Source organism: Choloepus didactylus, chromosome 5, assembly GCF_015220235.1.
Source record: "Choloepus didactylus isolate mChoDid1 chromosome 5, mChoDid1.pri, whole genome shotgun sequence".
Lineage (NCBI taxonomy): Eukaryota > Metazoa > Chordata > Mammalia > Pilosa > Megalonychidae > Choloepus > Choloepus didactylus.
This window is the reverse complement of record NC_051311.1, coordinates 113,526,725-113,545,870: the sequence shown is the minus strand read 5'-3', so window position 1 is coordinate 113,545,870 and position 19,146 is coordinate 113,526,725. Positions and strand designations below refer to the sequence as shown.

Sequence of the window (19,146 nt, the reverse complement as noted above, 5' to 3'; positions counted from 1 at the left end):
AACAATGCTATTTCAGATTCTCTTTCTTTAAAATGCAAGTTTATTGACATACAGTCACATGCCATACAATCCATCCAATGTATACAATCAGTGGCTCACTGTATCATCACCTAGTTGTGTGTTCATCACCCCAATCAATTTTAGAACATTTTCATTACTCCAAAAAATAAAAATAAAAACCCAAAACATCCCTTAACTCTTATTCCCCCTTATTGACACCTGGCATTGGTTTGGTAACATTTGTCACTGTTGATGAACCTATGTAACAGTATATAGTTACTGTTAACTATAGTTCATGGTTTGCAGTAGGTGCATTTTTTTCCTTATACCACTTTGTTATTAACTCCTTGTAATAGTTTTCTACATTTGTTCCAGTTCATGATAGAACTTTTTAATATTTGTACTGTCAATCACAATCATCCACCATGAGATTCACTGTTACACAGTCACGTTTTAACCTCTAGGTTTCCTTTTAGTAACATACGTGACTCTAAACTTCCCCTTTCAGCCATTTCACACATATAATTCAGAGCTGTTAATTACTCTCACCATAATGTGCTACCATCACCTCTATCCAGTTCTAAACATTTAAATTCAACCTTGTTAAAAATTCTTCACATATTAAGCATACGCTTCCCATTCTCTAACCTCATTCTATCTCTTGGTAACCTGTATTTTAAATTTTGTCTCTATGAGCATACATATAATTATTTCATATCAGTGAGATCATACCATATTTGTCCTTTTGTGTCTTACTTATCCCACTCAACATATTGTCCTCAAAGTTCATCCGTGTTGTCGTGTTTTAGGACTTCATTCCTTCTTACAGCTGAATAATATTCCATTGTATGTATATGCCACATTTTGTTTATCTAGTCTTTTGTTGATGGACACTTGGGTTGTTTGCATCTTTTGGCAACTGTGAATAATGCCACTATGCACATCAGTGTGCAATGTCTGTGTCCCTGCTTTCATTTCTTCTGGGTACATACCAACAAGTGAGATTGCCAGATTATATGGCAGTTCTATACTTAGCTCTCTAAGGATCAGCCAAACCATCTTCCATAGCGGCTATACCACTTTACATTCCCACCAGTAATAAATAAGTGTTCCTATTTCTCCACATCCTCTCCAATACTTCTTGTTTCCTGTTTGATTAATAGTGGCCATTCTAGTGGGTGTGAAATAATATCTCCTTGTGGTTTTGATTTGCATTTCCCTAATAGCTAGTGAAGCTGAGCACATTTTCATATGCTTTTTAGCCATTTGTATTTCCTCTTTGGAAAAATTTCTACTCATGTCTTTTGCCCATTTTGGGGGGGGGCGGTTGTCTTTTTGTGGAGTTGTAGGATTCTTTATATATTCTGGATATTAAACCCTTATCAGATATGTAGTTTCCAAATATTTTCTCCCATTGAATTGGCTGTCTTTCACCCTTTTGATAAAGTCCTTAAAGCACAGAAGCATTCAATTTTGAAGAGGTTCCATTTATTTATTTTATTCTTTCTTTGCTTTGCTTTTGGTGTAAGGTCTAAGAAACCCCCACCTACAGAGGATCTTGAAGATGCTTCCCTACATTTTCTTCTATGAGTTTTGTGGTCCTGGATCTTATATTAAGGTCTTGGATCCACTTTAAGTTAATTTTTGGATAGGGTATGAGATAAGGGCCTTCTTCCATTCTTTTGGCTATGGATATCCAGTTTTTCCAGCCCCATTTATTGAAGAGACTGTCCTGTCCCAGTTGAGTAGACTTGGGAGCCTTGTTAAAAATCAGTTGACCATAGATCTGAGGGTCTATTTCTGAACTCTTAATTTGATTCCATCAATCAATATGTCTATCTTTATGCCCATACCATGCTGTTTTGACCACTGTAGCTTTATAATATGCCTTAAAGCCAGGAAGTATGAGTCTTTGCACTTCATTCTTCTTTTTCCAGATCTTTTTGGCTGTTTAAGGCCCCTTATCATTCCAAATAAAGTTGGTAATTAGCTTTTCCATTTCTGCAAATAGGCTGTTAGAATTTTGATTGATATTGCACTGAATCTATAGATCAATTTGGGTAGAACTGACATCTAAATGACATTTAATCTTCCAATTCACAAACACAGAATGTCCTTCCATTTACTTAGGTCTTCTTTGATTTCTTTTAGAAATGCTTTATAGTTTTCTGTGTATAGGTCCTTTACATCCTCGGTTAAGTTTATTCCTAGATATTTGATTCTTTTAATTGCTATTGTAAGTGGAATTTTTTTCTTGATCCCCCCCTCGAATAGCTCATTATTAGTATACAGAAACACTATTGAATTCTGCATGCTGATCTTGTATCCCACCACTTTGCTGAACTTGTCATTAGTTCTAGTAGCTTTGTTATAGTTTTTCTGGGGGACTTTCTAAATATAGAATCATGGCATCTACAAATAACGAAAGTTTTACTTCTTCCTTTCCAATTGGGATGCCTTTTATTTCTTTTTCTTGCCTAACTGCTCTGGCTAGAACTTCTGGCACAATATTGAATAACAGTGGTGACAGTGGGCATCCTTGTCTTGTTCCCTACGTTAGAAGGAAAGCTTTCAGTCTTTCCCCATCGAGTATGATGTTAGTTGTGGGTTTTTCATATATGCCTTTCATATGTAGAGAAAGTTTCCTTTGATTCCTACCTTTTGAAGTGTTTTTATCAAGAAAGAATGCTGGATTTTGTCAAACACCTTTTCTGCATCAAATCAATATGATCGTGTGGTTTTTCCCTTTCTTCATTAGAGAGATTAGTCTATAATTTTCTTTTCTTGTAGTATCTTGTAGTATCTTGTAGTAGGGTGATATTGGCTTTATAGAATAGTTAGGTAGTGTTCCTTCCTCTTCAATTTTTTGGAAGAGTTTGAGAGCAGGATTGGTATTAATCTTCCTTGGCATAATAGGTAAAATTCACCTGTGAAGACATCTGGTCTTGGGGTTTTCTTTTTTGGGAGGTTTTTGATGACTGATTCAATCTCTTTACTTGTGATTGGTTTGTTGAAGTCTTCTATTTCTTCTCAAATCACTGTAGGTTATTTGTGTGTATCTAGGAAATTGTCTATTTCATTCAAGTTGTCTAGTTTGTTGGTATACAGTTATTCATTGCATCCTCTTACGATCTTTTTTTATTTCTAGAGTCCATGGTAATGCTCCCCCCCATTTCTGATTTTATATGGACTTCTCTCTTTTTGTCTAACTAAGGGTTTGTCAGTTTTATTGATCTTCTCAAAGAACTAAATTTTGGATCTATTGATTCTTGTTTTTGCTGTTCTCAATTTCATTTATTTCTGTTCTAATCTTTGCTATTTCTTTCCTTCTGCTTGCTTTGGAATTAGTTTGTTGTTCTTTCTTTAGTTTCTGCCAGTGTTCAGCAGGGCTTTGATTTTACTTCTTTCTTCCTTTTTAATGTAGGCATTTAGGGCTATAAATTTCCTTCTCAGCACTGCCTTTGCTGCATCCCATAAATTTTGGTATATTGTGTACTTGTTTTCATTTGTCTCAAGATATTTTCTGATTTCTCTTGCAATTTCTTCTTTGACCCACTGATTGTTTACAAGTGGGTTGTTTAACCTCCATGTATTTGTGACTTTTCCAGTGCCCCAGCTGGTAATTTCCAGCTTCATTTCATTATGATCAGAGAAAGTACTTTATATAATTTCAATCTTTTTAAATTTATTAAAACCTATTTTGTGCCCCAGCATGTGGCCTATCCTGGAGAATGTTCCATGAGCACTTGAGAAGAATATATATCCTGCTGTTTGGGGGTGCAATATTCTATATATGTCTGTTAGGTCTAGTTCGTGTATCATATTATTTAGGTTCTCGGTTCCCTCACTGATCCTCTGTTTATATGTTCTGTCCATTGAAGACAGTGGTGTGCTGATGTCTTCCACTATTATTGTAGAGACGTCTATTACTCCCTTCAGTTTTGCCAGTGTTTGCCTCACGTACTTTGAGGCACCTTTATTAGGTACGTAGATATTATTTATTCTTGGTGAATTACCCCTTTTATTAATATATAATGTCCTTCTTTGTCTCATAACATTTTTACATTTAAAGTCTATTTTGTCTGATATTCGTATAGCTACCCCAGCTTTATTTATTTATTTATGTATGTATGTATTTTATTTATTTATTTCGTTACTGCATGCATGGAGTATCTTTTTCCATCCTTTCACTTGGAACCTAGTTGTATCTTTGGGTCTAAAATGAGTCTCTTGTAAGCAATATATAGATGGATCATATTTTTTTATCCATTCTGCCGATGCATGTCTTTTGATTGGGGAATTTAATCAATTAACTTTCAATGTTACTACTGTGAAAGCAGTATGTACATCAACCATTTTATCCTTTGGCTTTTGTTTTCTTCCTTCTTTATATCCTTTTAGTTACCATTACTGATAATCATTTCTATACTCTCCTCCAAGCCTCTCCCTCCTGTCTTTCTTTTCAGATGGCAGAATTCCCTTGAGTATTTCTTGTAGGGTAGGTATCTTGTTCACAGTCTCTCTCAGTTTCTGTTTACCTGTGAATATTTTAAACTCTCCTGCCACTGTTTCCCTCAAGGGTGGAGATGAGCTCCAGGAGCCATGGTTTCTGTCTCTTCATCCCTTACTTCCCTGTATCCCCAAACAGTTGATTTGGACATTTCTGCCCAGCTACTCACTGCTTTTAGGTGAGAAATAGGTTCTGCCATTGCCTGCCTAATTTTCCATTTTGGATGCTCCTCCTGGGGCCCTGTTATATTCTGCGCTCCTCAGCGACTTGTTTTCTGTCCCGGGTCTCTGTGGCCTTGGGTCCCTGTGTCTGGATATGCTTGGGGATCCTGAGTGGTTTTATAGTCTGTATCTGGTAGGAGGTGGGAGGGATCTGGGCTGTTGCCTCTGAGCAGTTCCCAAGCTGTGTGGGACCAAGTGAGGGGGAAGGAAGAGGACCGGCTGGTCTGGGACAGAAATTTCCTACCTGGTATTTTTCTGTTTCTTCAATTCTGCATTTGTGGAATACTTCTCTAGTCTCTACTTTCTTCCAAAGTTCTAAACAAATGAGATTTGTCCTTTTATTAACTGAATCTCTGGGGAGGTTTTTTCAGAGACTGTATCTTATTCTGCCATGTTGATGACATCTCTCAGGGGCATATTTTTTTTTTTTATCTATCTTTGAAACTATAATTTGTTTACAAATAATTAATCTAGATACTCTAGGGCACTTGTAGAAAGTATATCATCATTTTAAAATTAAAGGACTCTTCTTATAGTTCAAGGCATGCCTATTAACAAAGCACAAATGGAAATCTCCTTCCTAAAAAGCTAAAAGCCCATCTTCAAATGTTTTTCATGATTCAACCACTATTTATTTTAATTCTCGGTAGGCATGAGATGACCTGGAAACATTTTAAAAATAAAGTTGTTTATGACTATATTTCCTGGTCCAATAGTACAAACATTTTGGGGGGCTAGTAAAAAAGTGTAATGTGTAAAACATTTGGTATTTGTTCACCTTAACTGTCTTAAATGTTTCAGGTAGTATTTGGAGAAGTGCAGCTGTGATGAAGGAGACAGTGGAGAACTTTCCAAACACCACACACATCCTCTCATAAAAATAGAACGTGGAGTCTTGGTTTAACCAGCAAGGTTAGTTGCCCATAAATTATCAATTTTTAACATGGCCCTGATGATACAGCAGTCCACAGCCCCTTTTTACAGCAGAATTTGGAGTCAGCCTTTCCCAACGCAAAAAATTTACACACACTGGTGCAGATCTGGTTTGGAACATTTTATTGGCAATACTGGTATCATATTTAGACTGGTATCATATTTAGGAATCAGAGACTTTTGTCAGACTGTGTTTGCTTGAATGAAGAATCAACAGTCAACTATATTTGAAATATTGTTAAAGTACCTAGAAATAACAGACATTAAAAATCATTCCTTTCACTGCAACATTTCATGTCCTCCATGGAACCGACATACTGTTATTTGGAACTTAATGTAACCTCAACAGCAGGAGAGAGACAATGCAGTCCTCTCATTATGCACATGCTCTAGGATCGTTTATTTTAATGCTTTCAAATAAATATGTTCCATGCAGCAGACCACAATAAATAAGGAGCAGCAATGTTCTTATAATAAATCCATTCATAATGTGACTTACTGTGTGAAACACCACATCTCAAGTCTTTGGCCCTGGACCATATCATGAAGCACACCACATCTGCACCTAATCATATCTGGCTTCATATGGATTTAATAGGACTATGCCATGAGTGCATGTAAGCACAAATTTAACCAGAGGTTTCCAGCTATTAAATACAGCTACTAAGTAGTTAAAAGGCAACAACTAAATCCGTTAAGGTCCCCCTCCCCCATTTTTGAGACAGAAAAGATGGAAATGCTCTGTGAATTTCAGATTGGTGGAAAGCACAACAGGATCAGTGTGGACTACTTGGAGCAAAGCTGGCACAATATGGCACCTGAAATGTCACGGCAATACTGACTGTGAATGGACGCTGAGTAAAAGTGGCTGAGCTCTAAAAGGACTGAAGGTGTGGGGTGGGCTGGCTTCTTTCCACTAGGCAGATAGCTCAACAGTGCCTTCCTCCTCGCTGTCGGCTCTGTTAGCACGGATCTCCACGAGGGTCCTGGCAAAGCGGGTCCATTCGTCATTGTGGGGAACTGCCAGCTACAAAGCAAATCAACAGAGAACTGGTGAACAGGCTGTCTTTCCCATCTGAAAGCCTTAAAGCCTGCATGGCTGTTTCTCACAAAGCAGACATTTCACTTGGAATGTGAATGTAAAGGAAACCAGATATTCTGCCTTGAGTCAGTTAGGTCTCCAGAAGTATTGCTCTCAAACCCACCACTTACGAGCACAGAGTTATGTCACTCTCAGGAGCAAAATCACTCATGGAATGGATAAAATTTTTAAACTATAATATGGCCACTGTAATTGTTTAGAACTAAACAATTACAGTGGCCATATTAAAGCTCTTTCAGTAGTGACTACTCTTCATACAGGCTTACAAGTGACACAGCAAATAATTTCAAAATATTTCTTTCTGATCAATGCAACTGATCTGTTTTTCTAAAGTGTTGCTAATGTGCCAATATACATGGCAAACGTATAGCTTCCATGTACAAAGAAATCTTACTAATATGAGATAATGCTTGGGCTTTCCATTTCCAGCAAGATCTTATATGATACTGGTGAATAATAGTAGCTAACACTTACCAAGAGTTCTGTTCTAAGTTCTTCACACACATTAACTCATTTTTCATAACAGTCCTTTGTTGTGTAATATTACTATATCCATTTTACAGAAGAAACAATTGAGGCACAGAAGGATTAAATAATCTTACCAAGTTTGCATGGCTGGCAAATGTCAGTGCCAATATAATTTGTTTTCAGTATCAGCATCCTTAGCCAGTGTGCTGTACTGATTCACCAAGAGGGTATTTATAGAATTTCCCAAATATTATCTTCTATGCACAATTCAGTGAGGAGGAAATTAATTCTTCCCGTGGAAATTGCCTGTGAATTTTTGTAATCTGTTTTAAAGGATAATACTTTCTCTACATAGCAGCTAAAAGTGAATCACTTAAAGATAACATGCAAGTGTTTGGAATGATAAGGGAATTATTCAAAGATGAGAAACAGGATCATATAGAAGTCTGAATGCTTTTCATGTAAAATAAACTTGATTTAGACTTTAGAGCCATTTTTTTGGAAGAGAGAACTATAAATTTTTATTACAGATACAATCTGTTCAGGACTACTTATAGGAGTGTAACATTGTCCTTCGAAAGAGTACCTGCTTAAATTAGTGTTCCAGTACGCAAGTTAAATGTTTCAAGAATATAATTCTGGAAATGATATACAGGTAGGAGAAGTGAGTTCTTAGACTTATTTTGAGAAATGTAGTACCAATAAGACTTCTCATTTAGTCATATGTTAAACACGTCCCTAGTGATTTTCTTTTTTAGGCAATGACACAAGTTCACAAAAGTCTTGAATGATGCCGTTACCCCTTTGCTCAATCCATTTCCCTACTTTGAGCTCTTTCCTTCGGTTCCACTATTCTTCATTTCTTCCTTCAAGTTTAGAAAATACTGCACTTGGAAAACAAGGCCCCCAAAATAAAGGATACAAAAGAGCAGACAAAAATCCTAGGCAGCAAAACTGGTATTGCATTTACATGAAAGAATAGGTCCACTATTTCTTCTCCTTCCTCCAACCCCTAAGTCCTTCCAAAAAGCATAAAAAACAAAAGCCCTATGTAAAATTACAAAAGCCCAATCCTGATAACACTCTCATAACTTAGAATTTTAGTGCTATTTATTATCTCTCTCTCAGATAAGGTAAGAAGGAAGCTAAACCAACCTGTAACTTTATAGAACTTTAAATATTAGAAAAAAGCAGATTTTACTAATAACACACAGTATACTGCTCAAAAAGAGCTGAGTTTGGCTTCCAAACATAAAGCTACATTATTGGTTAACGTATTACGAATTTTAGTTAATATATGATGCCCTATGTAATGTTTTATTGATAACAATATTCAGAAACAATATACTTGTAACAAGAAAATAGGTAAATGTGTTTACCTAGTTTAACATAGTAGTAAGGACAAGACTGTTAAGTAGCAACCCTAATAAGGATTATTAAGGTCTAAGTATGTGTCCACATACAGTGTGGGGCAGAATTGAGAATATTTATGGTATATAAAATTGCTTTTGTATGGGAGTGGAAGTAAGAGTACTGTAATACCAATCCTTGCTCTTAAAAATACAGATTCACCCCCATAAAACGTTTCAGAGTATTCTAACATATCTCTTCTCCTTTTTGATCAGCTACAGTGCCAGTTAGGGTGGGAAAATATTTGACAGTTTTTGTTTTTCTTTCCAATTTGTTCTGTCAAGTCTTTTCCTGTTTAGAAAATCCCAAATTTCACAGAAATATTAGTTTGCTCCGGCTAACAAAATAATCATTCTAGAATAAATGATGCAAACACAATTGCTTCTCAAAACTTAAATTTCCCTACTTTATCTTAGATTTTTCATCTAGTTGATCATAAAAATAACTCAAGATGATTGTGATGTTAGATTTAGAAGGTGCAGACTGCCCATTTTTAGAATCAAGTATCACCATCAGGAAGCATTTAAGTATAATCTTAGCTTGAATGTGTGAATGTGAATTCACTGGCTGCTACCACACCCAAGGTAGTAATTTTTGGCATTTGAATTACCTGTAGGTAAGATCAGACAGGTTTCCTTAGAAAAAGATGACCTTTCTTTTCACTTTACATTCACCCATGCCTTTGGCTGTAAACAGCATCTATCTAGGCAAAACTGTCCTCCTTACCTTTGTCTATCACTCATCTCACCTGGTACCCACTGATCAGAAAGGGCTAGAAATGAGGCTCAAGAGCATGAAAGCATCAGAGACTTTTAGTCCAACAAAACCCTAATCATTTCATAAGAAAATCCTTTTTTCAGGGTTCAGAGTTAAAGGATAAGACTGCTCTTGTGTCCTTCTGCCTACTATATAAATTTATTCAATACTTATTCAGTCAGCATTGGTGGATTACCAAATCAATGCCAGATACAGTACATGGGAACTAAAGACAAAATGGTCAGTCACCGTGGCATAAGATGACTCAGAAATATCAATGAAAAATTATCATGTTTTCTTTGGCCAAAAGGTGATAACTAGCATAGAATTTTTGTTGTTCAGAAAGTGAACAGCTTAAAATGTACCTTCTTACCATGACAAATGCAACAGTTTCTAGTATATGTTGTGCGTGTCAAGCAAGTAACAGGGAAGGAAATGACATTAATCACCTTGCATCAGTGTCTCTTCAGGTTTTTAGCAAGCATTGCAGACTAAATCTAGAGCAGGGCCATAAATGTTTTTCTTCCCTGAAAATAATGGCTTAGAATAATTTCTAGGCAATTTACATTTGTGATAGGAAAATATTCATAACTTTCTTGCAGTAATGAATAATTGCAATCTGTTAAAAAATATGTGAGAAGCGATGTGAAAACAAGAGCCCATAGTTAAATCAAGGGAACACCACAAAAATGATGCATAAAAATTGTCCAGTATTATACCGAGTCAAAGTGGATCTGAAAACATTCTCAGCTTTTGAATTCATCCACGAAAGGCCATGTCACAATTCAGGAATGCTCAGATTTCCCCATTGCTTCAAACACGGAATTCACCAATACCCAATCCACTCCCAGCCAGATGACTGTTTCCTAATTTTTTGTCAAATTCATAAAGCATTTTTATGCTCAAAGCACTCTGAGACGATAAAATTTTAGCTCTAAAAGTGATCATCTTTTACAGATATGGTGCCAGCCTATTTTTACAGCTAAGGGGAACTAAGGTCAAAGGAAGTTACTGAGGTAGCAATTTGGTTGTAAGGAGGAGGTGAAATGAACCTCAGATTTAGATGGAAGACTCGAAGACTCGAGTCCTGCTCTCATCTCGGCCCCTGGCAGTGGTCAGGCACTTAACCTCTCATTGCCTCAATTATAAAATGGGAATGATGGTATCTCACCCATTTATCAACAGGCATGTGGAGAGGATGAGAAAGGCAATCTAAGGGAATAAAGTATGAGTACATCTTGGAATAGTCATGCATTCTTTTTCTTTAAATTCTCAAATTGAACACAGTCCTAAAAGCGATAGGTACATGGCCTATATACCACATTCCTAAAAACGATATGTACATGGATTTATATGTGTGTGCTTTAAGAATTAATTCAACAGATTGCTCTGTTAGGATGTTAAGGAACAAGGTATAGTCCTCTCTATAACCAAGGGAAACTGGAAGTACCAGGAGTTAATGATTTGCCAACTTTCACACCTTACTATGGAGCAATCAGGAGCCTCACCCCTTTGAGAAATGCCAGCATACCACAGCAGACAGGGAATGGGTTTTGAATCACCTGCTACAAGATTCTAAAGACTGTTTGTAATCTTCTAGGATTTTGGGGAGACAAAGGATCAAAAACAAGCAAAAGTGCCAACGTGGGAAATTCCACTAAAACTGATCATCTTACCCCCTGCCACCACTCTTCCCTTCTCTCCCTCCTTCTACGCACCTCCCCCCACTCTCCATTACTCCTGAGGCCAGGTCATGGATCTGCCCCCCCACTGCCTGAATTGATTGAGGGGTGCCTCTGCAGCCTGCCACACCCAACCCCCTGATCAGCCATCAGTCTAGCCATGGGTGTCTTGGCTGGGCCACTTGTACACTTCAGGGGAGGCACAGATTACAGAATAAATGGATTTGGAGCAGGGGACCAAGGTTGAAAGCCCCCTCCCCTCCACCGCAGCCCTCAGTCAGATCACTGTTTCATTCCCAACTCTTGTCACTTACTTGCTGTGTGTCCTCAGGAGATTCACTTTCTCATTTGTGAGAAAGGAATTTTAACATCCATCTCCTAAGATTATTGTGACTATTAGATAAGACAATGAGACTGAACAAGCTTAACACAGTAGTTGGTACATTGTAAATCCTGAATAAATGATGTTATTTTTCCTTCTTAATGCTTAGTCCCTTCTGCTGTGATTTTTTTTCTCGTTTTCACCTTTATAAAACCTGCATTTTCTAGAAGTTTACCTTATATTTCATCACATTTGATTTCTTAAATTTCCTGTTAATGACACTTTCCACAGTGGGATTCTACATTTTTACCTCAAGTCCATTAAGGCTTTGTAACCACTGAACATGCTGTTGTAAAATTCAAATGACTTTTTATAACCAGGGTTAAACATACAAATATCATTCATGTGCCCCTTTTTATAAGCAGACGGCTAACCATTTTGAACAGTGCTCAGTCAACCCTCCTCATTTGTTAGTAATTTTAAAGGGTTTATAGCACCTAGCAGCTGATTTTAAATAGCTGCATTATCTGCAGTAACTCCTACCAGCCCAGTGATCTATATATTTTTATGGTGAAAGTATCTGCCGTATCTGCTTCAAGCAATGCTTAGAGTAAAAGTACGTTAATTTCTTAAAATCTTTTATAATTAAGACATTAGAAAAGCATTCAATAATTTCAGTTTGGTTTCTCAGATATGTTAGGCATGGCAAATGAATTAAAATGAGTCGGGCTCTAGGTTTCAGGATAAATATTCCATGAGCATGTGGTTCATCAGCATCTTTGTAATTTTTCAATTCAACAGAGTCATTAAAAAAGTCTGTGGGATTATTATATTAACCATGGATTCCAAACAGATACACAACCTGTACTAACCTAAAAATTACCGTTTCTGTTAAAAAGCTATCTTACTGTGGCCCTGTCTCTCTGGCTAAGCCAACTTGAAAGGTGAAATCACTGCCCTCCCCCCTACGTGGGATCAGACACCCAGGGAAGTGAATCTCCCTGGCAACGTGGAATATGACTCCCAGGGAGGAATGTAGACCTGGCACCGTGGGACGGAGAACATCTTCTTGACCAAAAGGGGGATGTGAAAGGAAATGAAATAAGCTTCAGTGGCAGAGAGATTCCAAAAGGAGCCGAGAGGTCACTCTGGTGGGCACTCTTATGCACACTTTAGACAACCCTTTTTAGGTTCTAAAGAATTGGGGTAGCTGGTGGTGGATACCTGAAACTATCAAACTACAACCCAGAACCCATGAATCTCGAAGACAGTTGTATAAAAATGTAGCTTATGAGGGGTGACAATGGGATTGGGAAAGCCATAAGGACCAAACACCACTTTGTCTAGTTTATGGATGGATGTGTAGAAAAGTAGGGGAAGGAAACAAACAGACAAAGGTACCCAGTGTTCTTTTTTACTTCAATTGCTCTTTTTCACTCTAATTATTATTCTTGTTATTTTTGTGTGTGTGCTAATGAAGGTGTCAGGGATTGATTTAGGTGATGAATGTACAACTATGTAATGGTACTGTAAACAATCGAAAGTACAATTTGTTTTGTATGACTGCGTGGTATGTGAATATATCTCAATAAAATGATGATTTAAAAAAAAAAACAAAAAAAAAAACAAAAAAAAAAAGCTATCTTACAAATTGCCTTTACACTTGAAAATGCATCAGTCTTTTGAAAGAATTTACAGGAACAGTGGAAGTGTACGTCGGTTTCCACAGAAAGACTGCTAAACCTCTCTAAGCTCTGAAAGCATTTAAAAAATACAATTATTAATGGCATCCCAAATCATGAGATTGTGGACTTACTGGTATGCAAATAAACGTCTGTGTTCAGAGGAAGCCTGTATTTTTTAGGACAGTTCCCTCTGCCACACACACAGATGGAAGCAAAGTGGGAGGTAATCAGCAATGCAACAGCTACTGGAATGACCAAGGCTACCCGCTTCACATAAATACAGCTCCACTGTATTTAACTCTCAGGAGAGTCTAGCATCACTGTTAACAATGGATAAAACCACGGACCAAAATTCCAAGCCAGAATACAGTATACAGAGGGCAAAAATATGCTACAGGGTTCTACCACAAAAGGATATACTTTGTGGCAACTTAGTATTTAAAGAGCAGTTTTAGAGAAGTTGAAAGTAGAAGTTACATTTACCCTGTTCTCTCTAGTCTGCTATTACCAATCAATAGGTTAAAATTTCTGTGAAATTTGACAATATTCTGCCCTGATGGTACCTGGCTATTTTTGGTTAAGGAAGAAAGAATTTCCTTTCATCTGAAAATCCCATCTAAGGGACCCTCACCCCACTCCCCCATCTACCCAAGAAGCTTGAAACCTTCCTGGGAGTAGGTTTACTTTGATAGCATGTATCTTAGAAAAACACTTTAAAAGTCCATTATCAACTAATTTAAAAGAAATAAAGTAGTACAAAAAGTCAAAAGGAAAAAGTACAATTTAATAAATATGGTTTATATCAATTTAAATAACAGCAAATATGGAAAGAGTTAAATTTATTTCAAACACTGTTAAGAAATTAACATTTAAAAGTATTTTTGTTAATGTTAAAAGTTAGCATTATAAGAAACATGAAAACATTTTGAAGGTTTTACTTATGGAGGAAAAAAAAAAAAGTCAGACCAAGAGGAAAGAGTTAATTCTCCAAGGACCAAAGATGACCTTGTTCACATTTGCATTAAAATCTTATCCTCCTTTTTTGTTAAGCATTATTTTTTCTATGTGGAACAATCTATTTCTCTGTCCAAAAGATGGGGAAAATGCTAAAAACACTGGCTGACAGGCAACAGTTGGAAAAAAAACAAAAAACTTTGAAACTTCAATTACTACCCTTTTTCCATAACACAAAAGTTCAGGAAAATGACAGGAAAAAGAAAAAGCATGTGCTACTTAAGTTAATCTATCGTATTAGCTGACTAAACATTTATCCCTTCTGTGTCTGATATTAACTGTAGGTTTTCTAGTAAATTCCTAGCAACCACTGCATCTAAGCCGTTTTGACAAAAAAAAAAAAAAAAAAAAAAAGGCAGCTTATTGCTAAACACCTTAAAAACATTTACCAAGGTAATAAAAGAAATGCCATTCCTTCCTACTGAATGTTTAGGCATAAAAGAGGTATTTTTATAATGCAGTTCATGACTTACCATATCTATAGTGTCCAAAAAAAGCACAATGAAAAGGAAGCATTTTTCCAGTGGTTTGACAACTATTTGAATCAACTGTTATGCTCTCATTACACTAGTGGCCAATCGCTCAGTTTTAAAAGCACAGGATGGGAGGGGGACTGGGATAGAGATTGGGGAGGAAGGATAGCACTCTTTTCTAAATATCCTTTTTTTCCTATAAAAATGGTTAAATGGCTCTTTTCCCTGCCCATCAATCTATAGCTAACCTTGAGGCTGCGTTCTGAATGCTTTGCACACTTAAGCTTTCCCCGAACCCCCATCTTTCACATGTGAGTCATTCACTCACCATCAAATGTTTACTGAGTGTGTATTATGTGCCAGGCACTGTGCTAGGCCAGGTTACTCTTGTTCAAATAGATACTCATTAAATATACACCATAGGGATGTTTCTGTGGACATAATACTACAAAGGCTAGAAAATTTCTGAGGAACATGATTTAACCAAACGAAGGTTGCCAACCTGCAATTTTTTTTTCATAAGTAAAAAAGGCGGCTAGTCTTTATAGTTCTGGAGGGTATTCACTTTCTATCTGAAGATCCTTAATGCTGAGACAAATAAATATAAAAGATTTCATCTAAATGTTGAGAAACTGTTGGCTGCTCATTAGGAGAAAGGATCTTAGAAACTGGCCACTGATCAGTTTTATCTACAGTCTAAAAGAGTGCAAAATTTCTTCCATAATGTTAAGTTTTGATATTCCTTAAGTGATATATAACTTATCTTTTAAAACTTAAGAGTTTCTGATGGCTGACATGCTCAAAAATTCATGTAAATCTTCCTGGAAATTGGAATATAATGATTCATTCATTCCTCATTTTGCGAATCCAACCAATATGCTCTATACATATTTACACATAAACATGTACAAGTGGGTATGTGATTTCATATTAATATTTTAGATGTGCAAACAGATGCAATGCACATGTAAGATACACTTAACTTTCCATTTCTATATAGGCAAGTAATTGACCTAGACTCCAGATGATCAGAGGGGCAGCTCCACACTTGGCTGGTCTGAGCTATGATTTGAGGCTGCTGTTGAAGCAGCAATTTTTCAAGACAAAATTTAGCAGTTTTGAAATTCTGAAACTAAACACAATTTTGTCAGTTATGAAAAAAAAATTAACACTATAATTAACAACTGCTTCAGAATCCAAACTATTGAGGATGACAGTTTGCAACCACACAAGAATCATAAAGATGCTTAATTACACAAACTGGTTCTTGTCTCAGAAGGTTTATATTCATACACCATTTATCACCAAAATGAGAATGTATGAGTTTCAGTGAATATTGTAAATTACTGTACACACATTAATTTGGTTTTCATAAAATTAGCTATTAGGGTTTTCCTTTCATTTAATCAACAGCTCCAGAGTATATAAAAGTTGTATTTTCTTGATTCAGAAAAAAAAGTAACTTGAAAATATATTAATCCTGAGTCTATTTTCATATACTAATGCTACCTGAATAAGCACACTATTTAATAATTAGCTTAATCATGGTCTTTTATATACATAATTTTCAAAATGAAAGCCACTGCTACTACACTAACATAAGATGAATCATTATAATATTAATTGGAATTAATAACTTCTATTTTTTAATTAAGTGCTTTTCTTAGAAGAAATTAGTTAATACTAAAATTACAATAATTTTACCCAAATTATTTTATTTTAAATACATATAATTTATTATGACAAAGAAATATACTATTTCAAAGTGGCTTATTAGATATAATTATATTTATTAGCATCCAAGATCTGCCCATACAAATAGGCCTTTGTGTTCTTTGACTTAACTGCACAGTGTTGTAGCTGCAAAAATTCAGATAACTGAAAAATCCAACTGAAAATCCTGATTTGTTTCTGTTATCAGTTATTAAATAGATCTAGATGTTACTGACAGAACCAGTTGTTTGAATTGCAGTTTTTATCTGGATGCTTGGCATCATGGACAAATTTATGCTAAGTCTTTTCTTTTCCATGGAGGAAAAAGAAGAAAAACAAAGGGAGGTATTTAGCATCAGCTATAGAAAATAACATTGTTTATCCACTGAAGAATAAGCCAGTACTAGCAAAGACCTTCAAGCACATAGCAACTTCCAGCAACACTCACTTAATGAGAAACACAAGTGCTGTGGGTGATCGTAACTGGACTTTGCTAAGCTGAGCCCAGCTCTGCTCTCCTCTACTGACGTCTGCCAAAGAGGAGCCCTGATACCAAGCTCGTCATCAGCAGGAGGTAACGGCCATCATAGAGCACAGTAATTAAATGGACTGATTTTAAATGCATTCCTTTTTCATGAAGGAACTCTTATTTGAATTAACTGCCCAAACTCAGTTTAACTTCCTATTTTGTGTTCTGCACAGTCCCCTTCCCCAAGGAGGGGGATTATTTATATTCAAGGCACAGGATTCCTTGTGGAGAATCGATGAAGGCCCTGTCTCACTGGAAAACACAAAGTATTTCCACAAAGCAAACAATTATTGCCTAAGTGTAATCCACTTAAAAACCATAAATGTATTGTGTTTATTTTGTGTCATTCAAACTCTTTTTAACTCCCAGCCCTTCCAGTTTATCAGATGCTACTACATAGCATTGCTGTTTAAAGTGCAAGAGAAATAGCTCATTGGATCTCTATTCTTTTATTCCTATTCTTTCTGGCTGTAAAAACCATCCAAAGCACCTTGTTATATTCCTTATACATTACAGCTTGACCAGCATTTCTAATATAGTATATTACATAAACCATTTGTCCTCTTGGGATTCCAAATAAACTTTTCATTCCAATTTGTTCATTTCAGCTTTAAAATACACTCAAATGGGCATTTAAAATCATGTTTCCTTTTTTAGCAGTTACATTTCATCTCTCATCCACATTTTTCCATTCCAAGAATTTTTCAAGGCCATTTAATATATTAATGAATGCCAAATTTCTTGTATATATTGAAATTTACAATAAAATGACTGCTATTCCTCCGGCCCACAAATGGTCACAAACAAGCTATTTGAAATGCAACCAAAATTAAGAGTGAAAATTTAAGGAGTTACACGTTTACTTAGGTAATTAGTGAACGAACGGTATACCAAACAAACAAAGCTAAAGTGATAAGATTTATTCCTCTTCCAACAAACAATATTTAAGTTGTCATTTTATTTTGCGAATTCTAGTTAAAGCTGAAAACTGTTTTGGAAATTTATCACTTGACTACTATACAAAATATATATAGCCAGGGTTTGGAACTTCTGTTTATTTATCACCACTGAAAACAAAATCTTCCCTGGAAGAGGTTAATGGAAAAAGAAATAATAGGAAGTGGAAGATAAACTGCTTCTTTCAAAACTGGAGCTGCAAACAGCATTCTAACTAATTCAGATAAGCAGCCAACATAGTTGTTAGGGGATATTTGTGACAGCTGCATCTGTGTGTGACAGCACTGAAGCACTAACAATGGCAGTTGGCTTTCTATAAAACACATCTGCAAGAAAGACAGGTAGATAGGTCTGATTATCAATCATCAGGACCCAGGAATAATTCTATACTCACTAGTCCATGCGCTGTTAAAATCAGCTCTGTATAGAACATCTTGCTACTTAGTAAAGGAGCCACGGCATGGAGTAATTTTTACTTTTAATTCTTTAAAATGTGTGTGTTCACACATCATTTTTTTAAAAATCCAACAATGATTAACAGCTTTGTACAAGCCTGCTGAAGCAGAATACATTCAACATTTTCAGGTTATATTTGTAGTTAATTTATGACTTGTTATCTTACCCATGTTTCAATTAACTGAATGGGATCAGGGAGCTCAAAACAGATTGTGTCCCATGGTTTGAAGAAAAAAAATCCCCAAAACTTAATTTAAGAGCTAGGCGCATTTTTTTTTTTTTTTTTTTATTTTCAACTGCTGAAAATTTAACTAGTGCACATAATCACTGCCTATTTAAGTAACTTTTCAGATGCCACAAATAGAAAAAAAGATTATTTGCCAAATAATAAAAAAGGGTCTTCTCTTTTGTTGGATTCACATAACTCCCATTAACATTAATGGATGTTAAGCACCTGCTCTGCAAAGAAAATAGACCCCTATCTGTGAAAATAAAGGTATACAGTATATTTTCCACATACAATGCTGAAATCAAACAATCAAAAATGTGTGCTATATAAACAAAGCATCATGTGGCCTACCTGAAAACACTGCTGTTTTATATTTTACCTTCTTAGTCACAGACCCGAAGATATTACTCACGCCTTTGCCATTTAAATGTGATGAAAAAAAGAAAAAAACAAAACAAAACAAAACAAAAAACAGGGATGGACATAATCTGGTGATTTTCAGTGAGCTCATACACAATCCTGTTTACCTCTTCAGAAGTTCATAATAAATTGCATCAGTAAATCTGGATTCAAGCCACTCCTCTGCCATCATCTTGAAAGTCATGGAAGATAATTGTACATAATAGAGGAGAGCATGATCGTGGGGGCACAGTGCTGGGACTCCCTGCAGCAGCTGCAGTCTCAGC

General features: G+C 36.0%; 2 protein-coding genes across 7 annotated transcripts in view; one reads left to right on the top strand and one right to left on the bottom strand.

Moving 5' to 3' along the window:
• SLC25A13 (solute carrier family 25 member 13) overlaps positions 1-6,138 on the top strand; it is a 257,057-nt gene extending 250,919 nt beyond the window's left edge. The window contains exon 17 of the mRNA XM_037836732.1: positions 5,533-6,138. The gene's annotated coding sequence lies outside the window, so the exon portion shown is untranslated. The remainder of the gene's footprint in view (positions 1-5,532) is intronic.
• The window catches only part of DYNC1I1 (dynein cytoplasmic 1 intermediate chain 1), a 320,884-nt gene continuing 307,508 nt past the window's right edge, over positions 5,771-19,146 (bottom strand). For all 6 annotated transcript variants that reach the window (XM_037836734.1, XM_037836737.1, XM_037836735.1 and 3 more), the window contains one exon: positions 5,771-6,691. In XM_037836734.1, the coding sequence (XP_037692662.1) occupies positions 6,581-6,691 (111 nt within the window). In that variant the 3' untranslated portion in view covers positions 5,771-6,580. The remainder of the gene's footprint in view (positions 6,692-19,146) is intronic.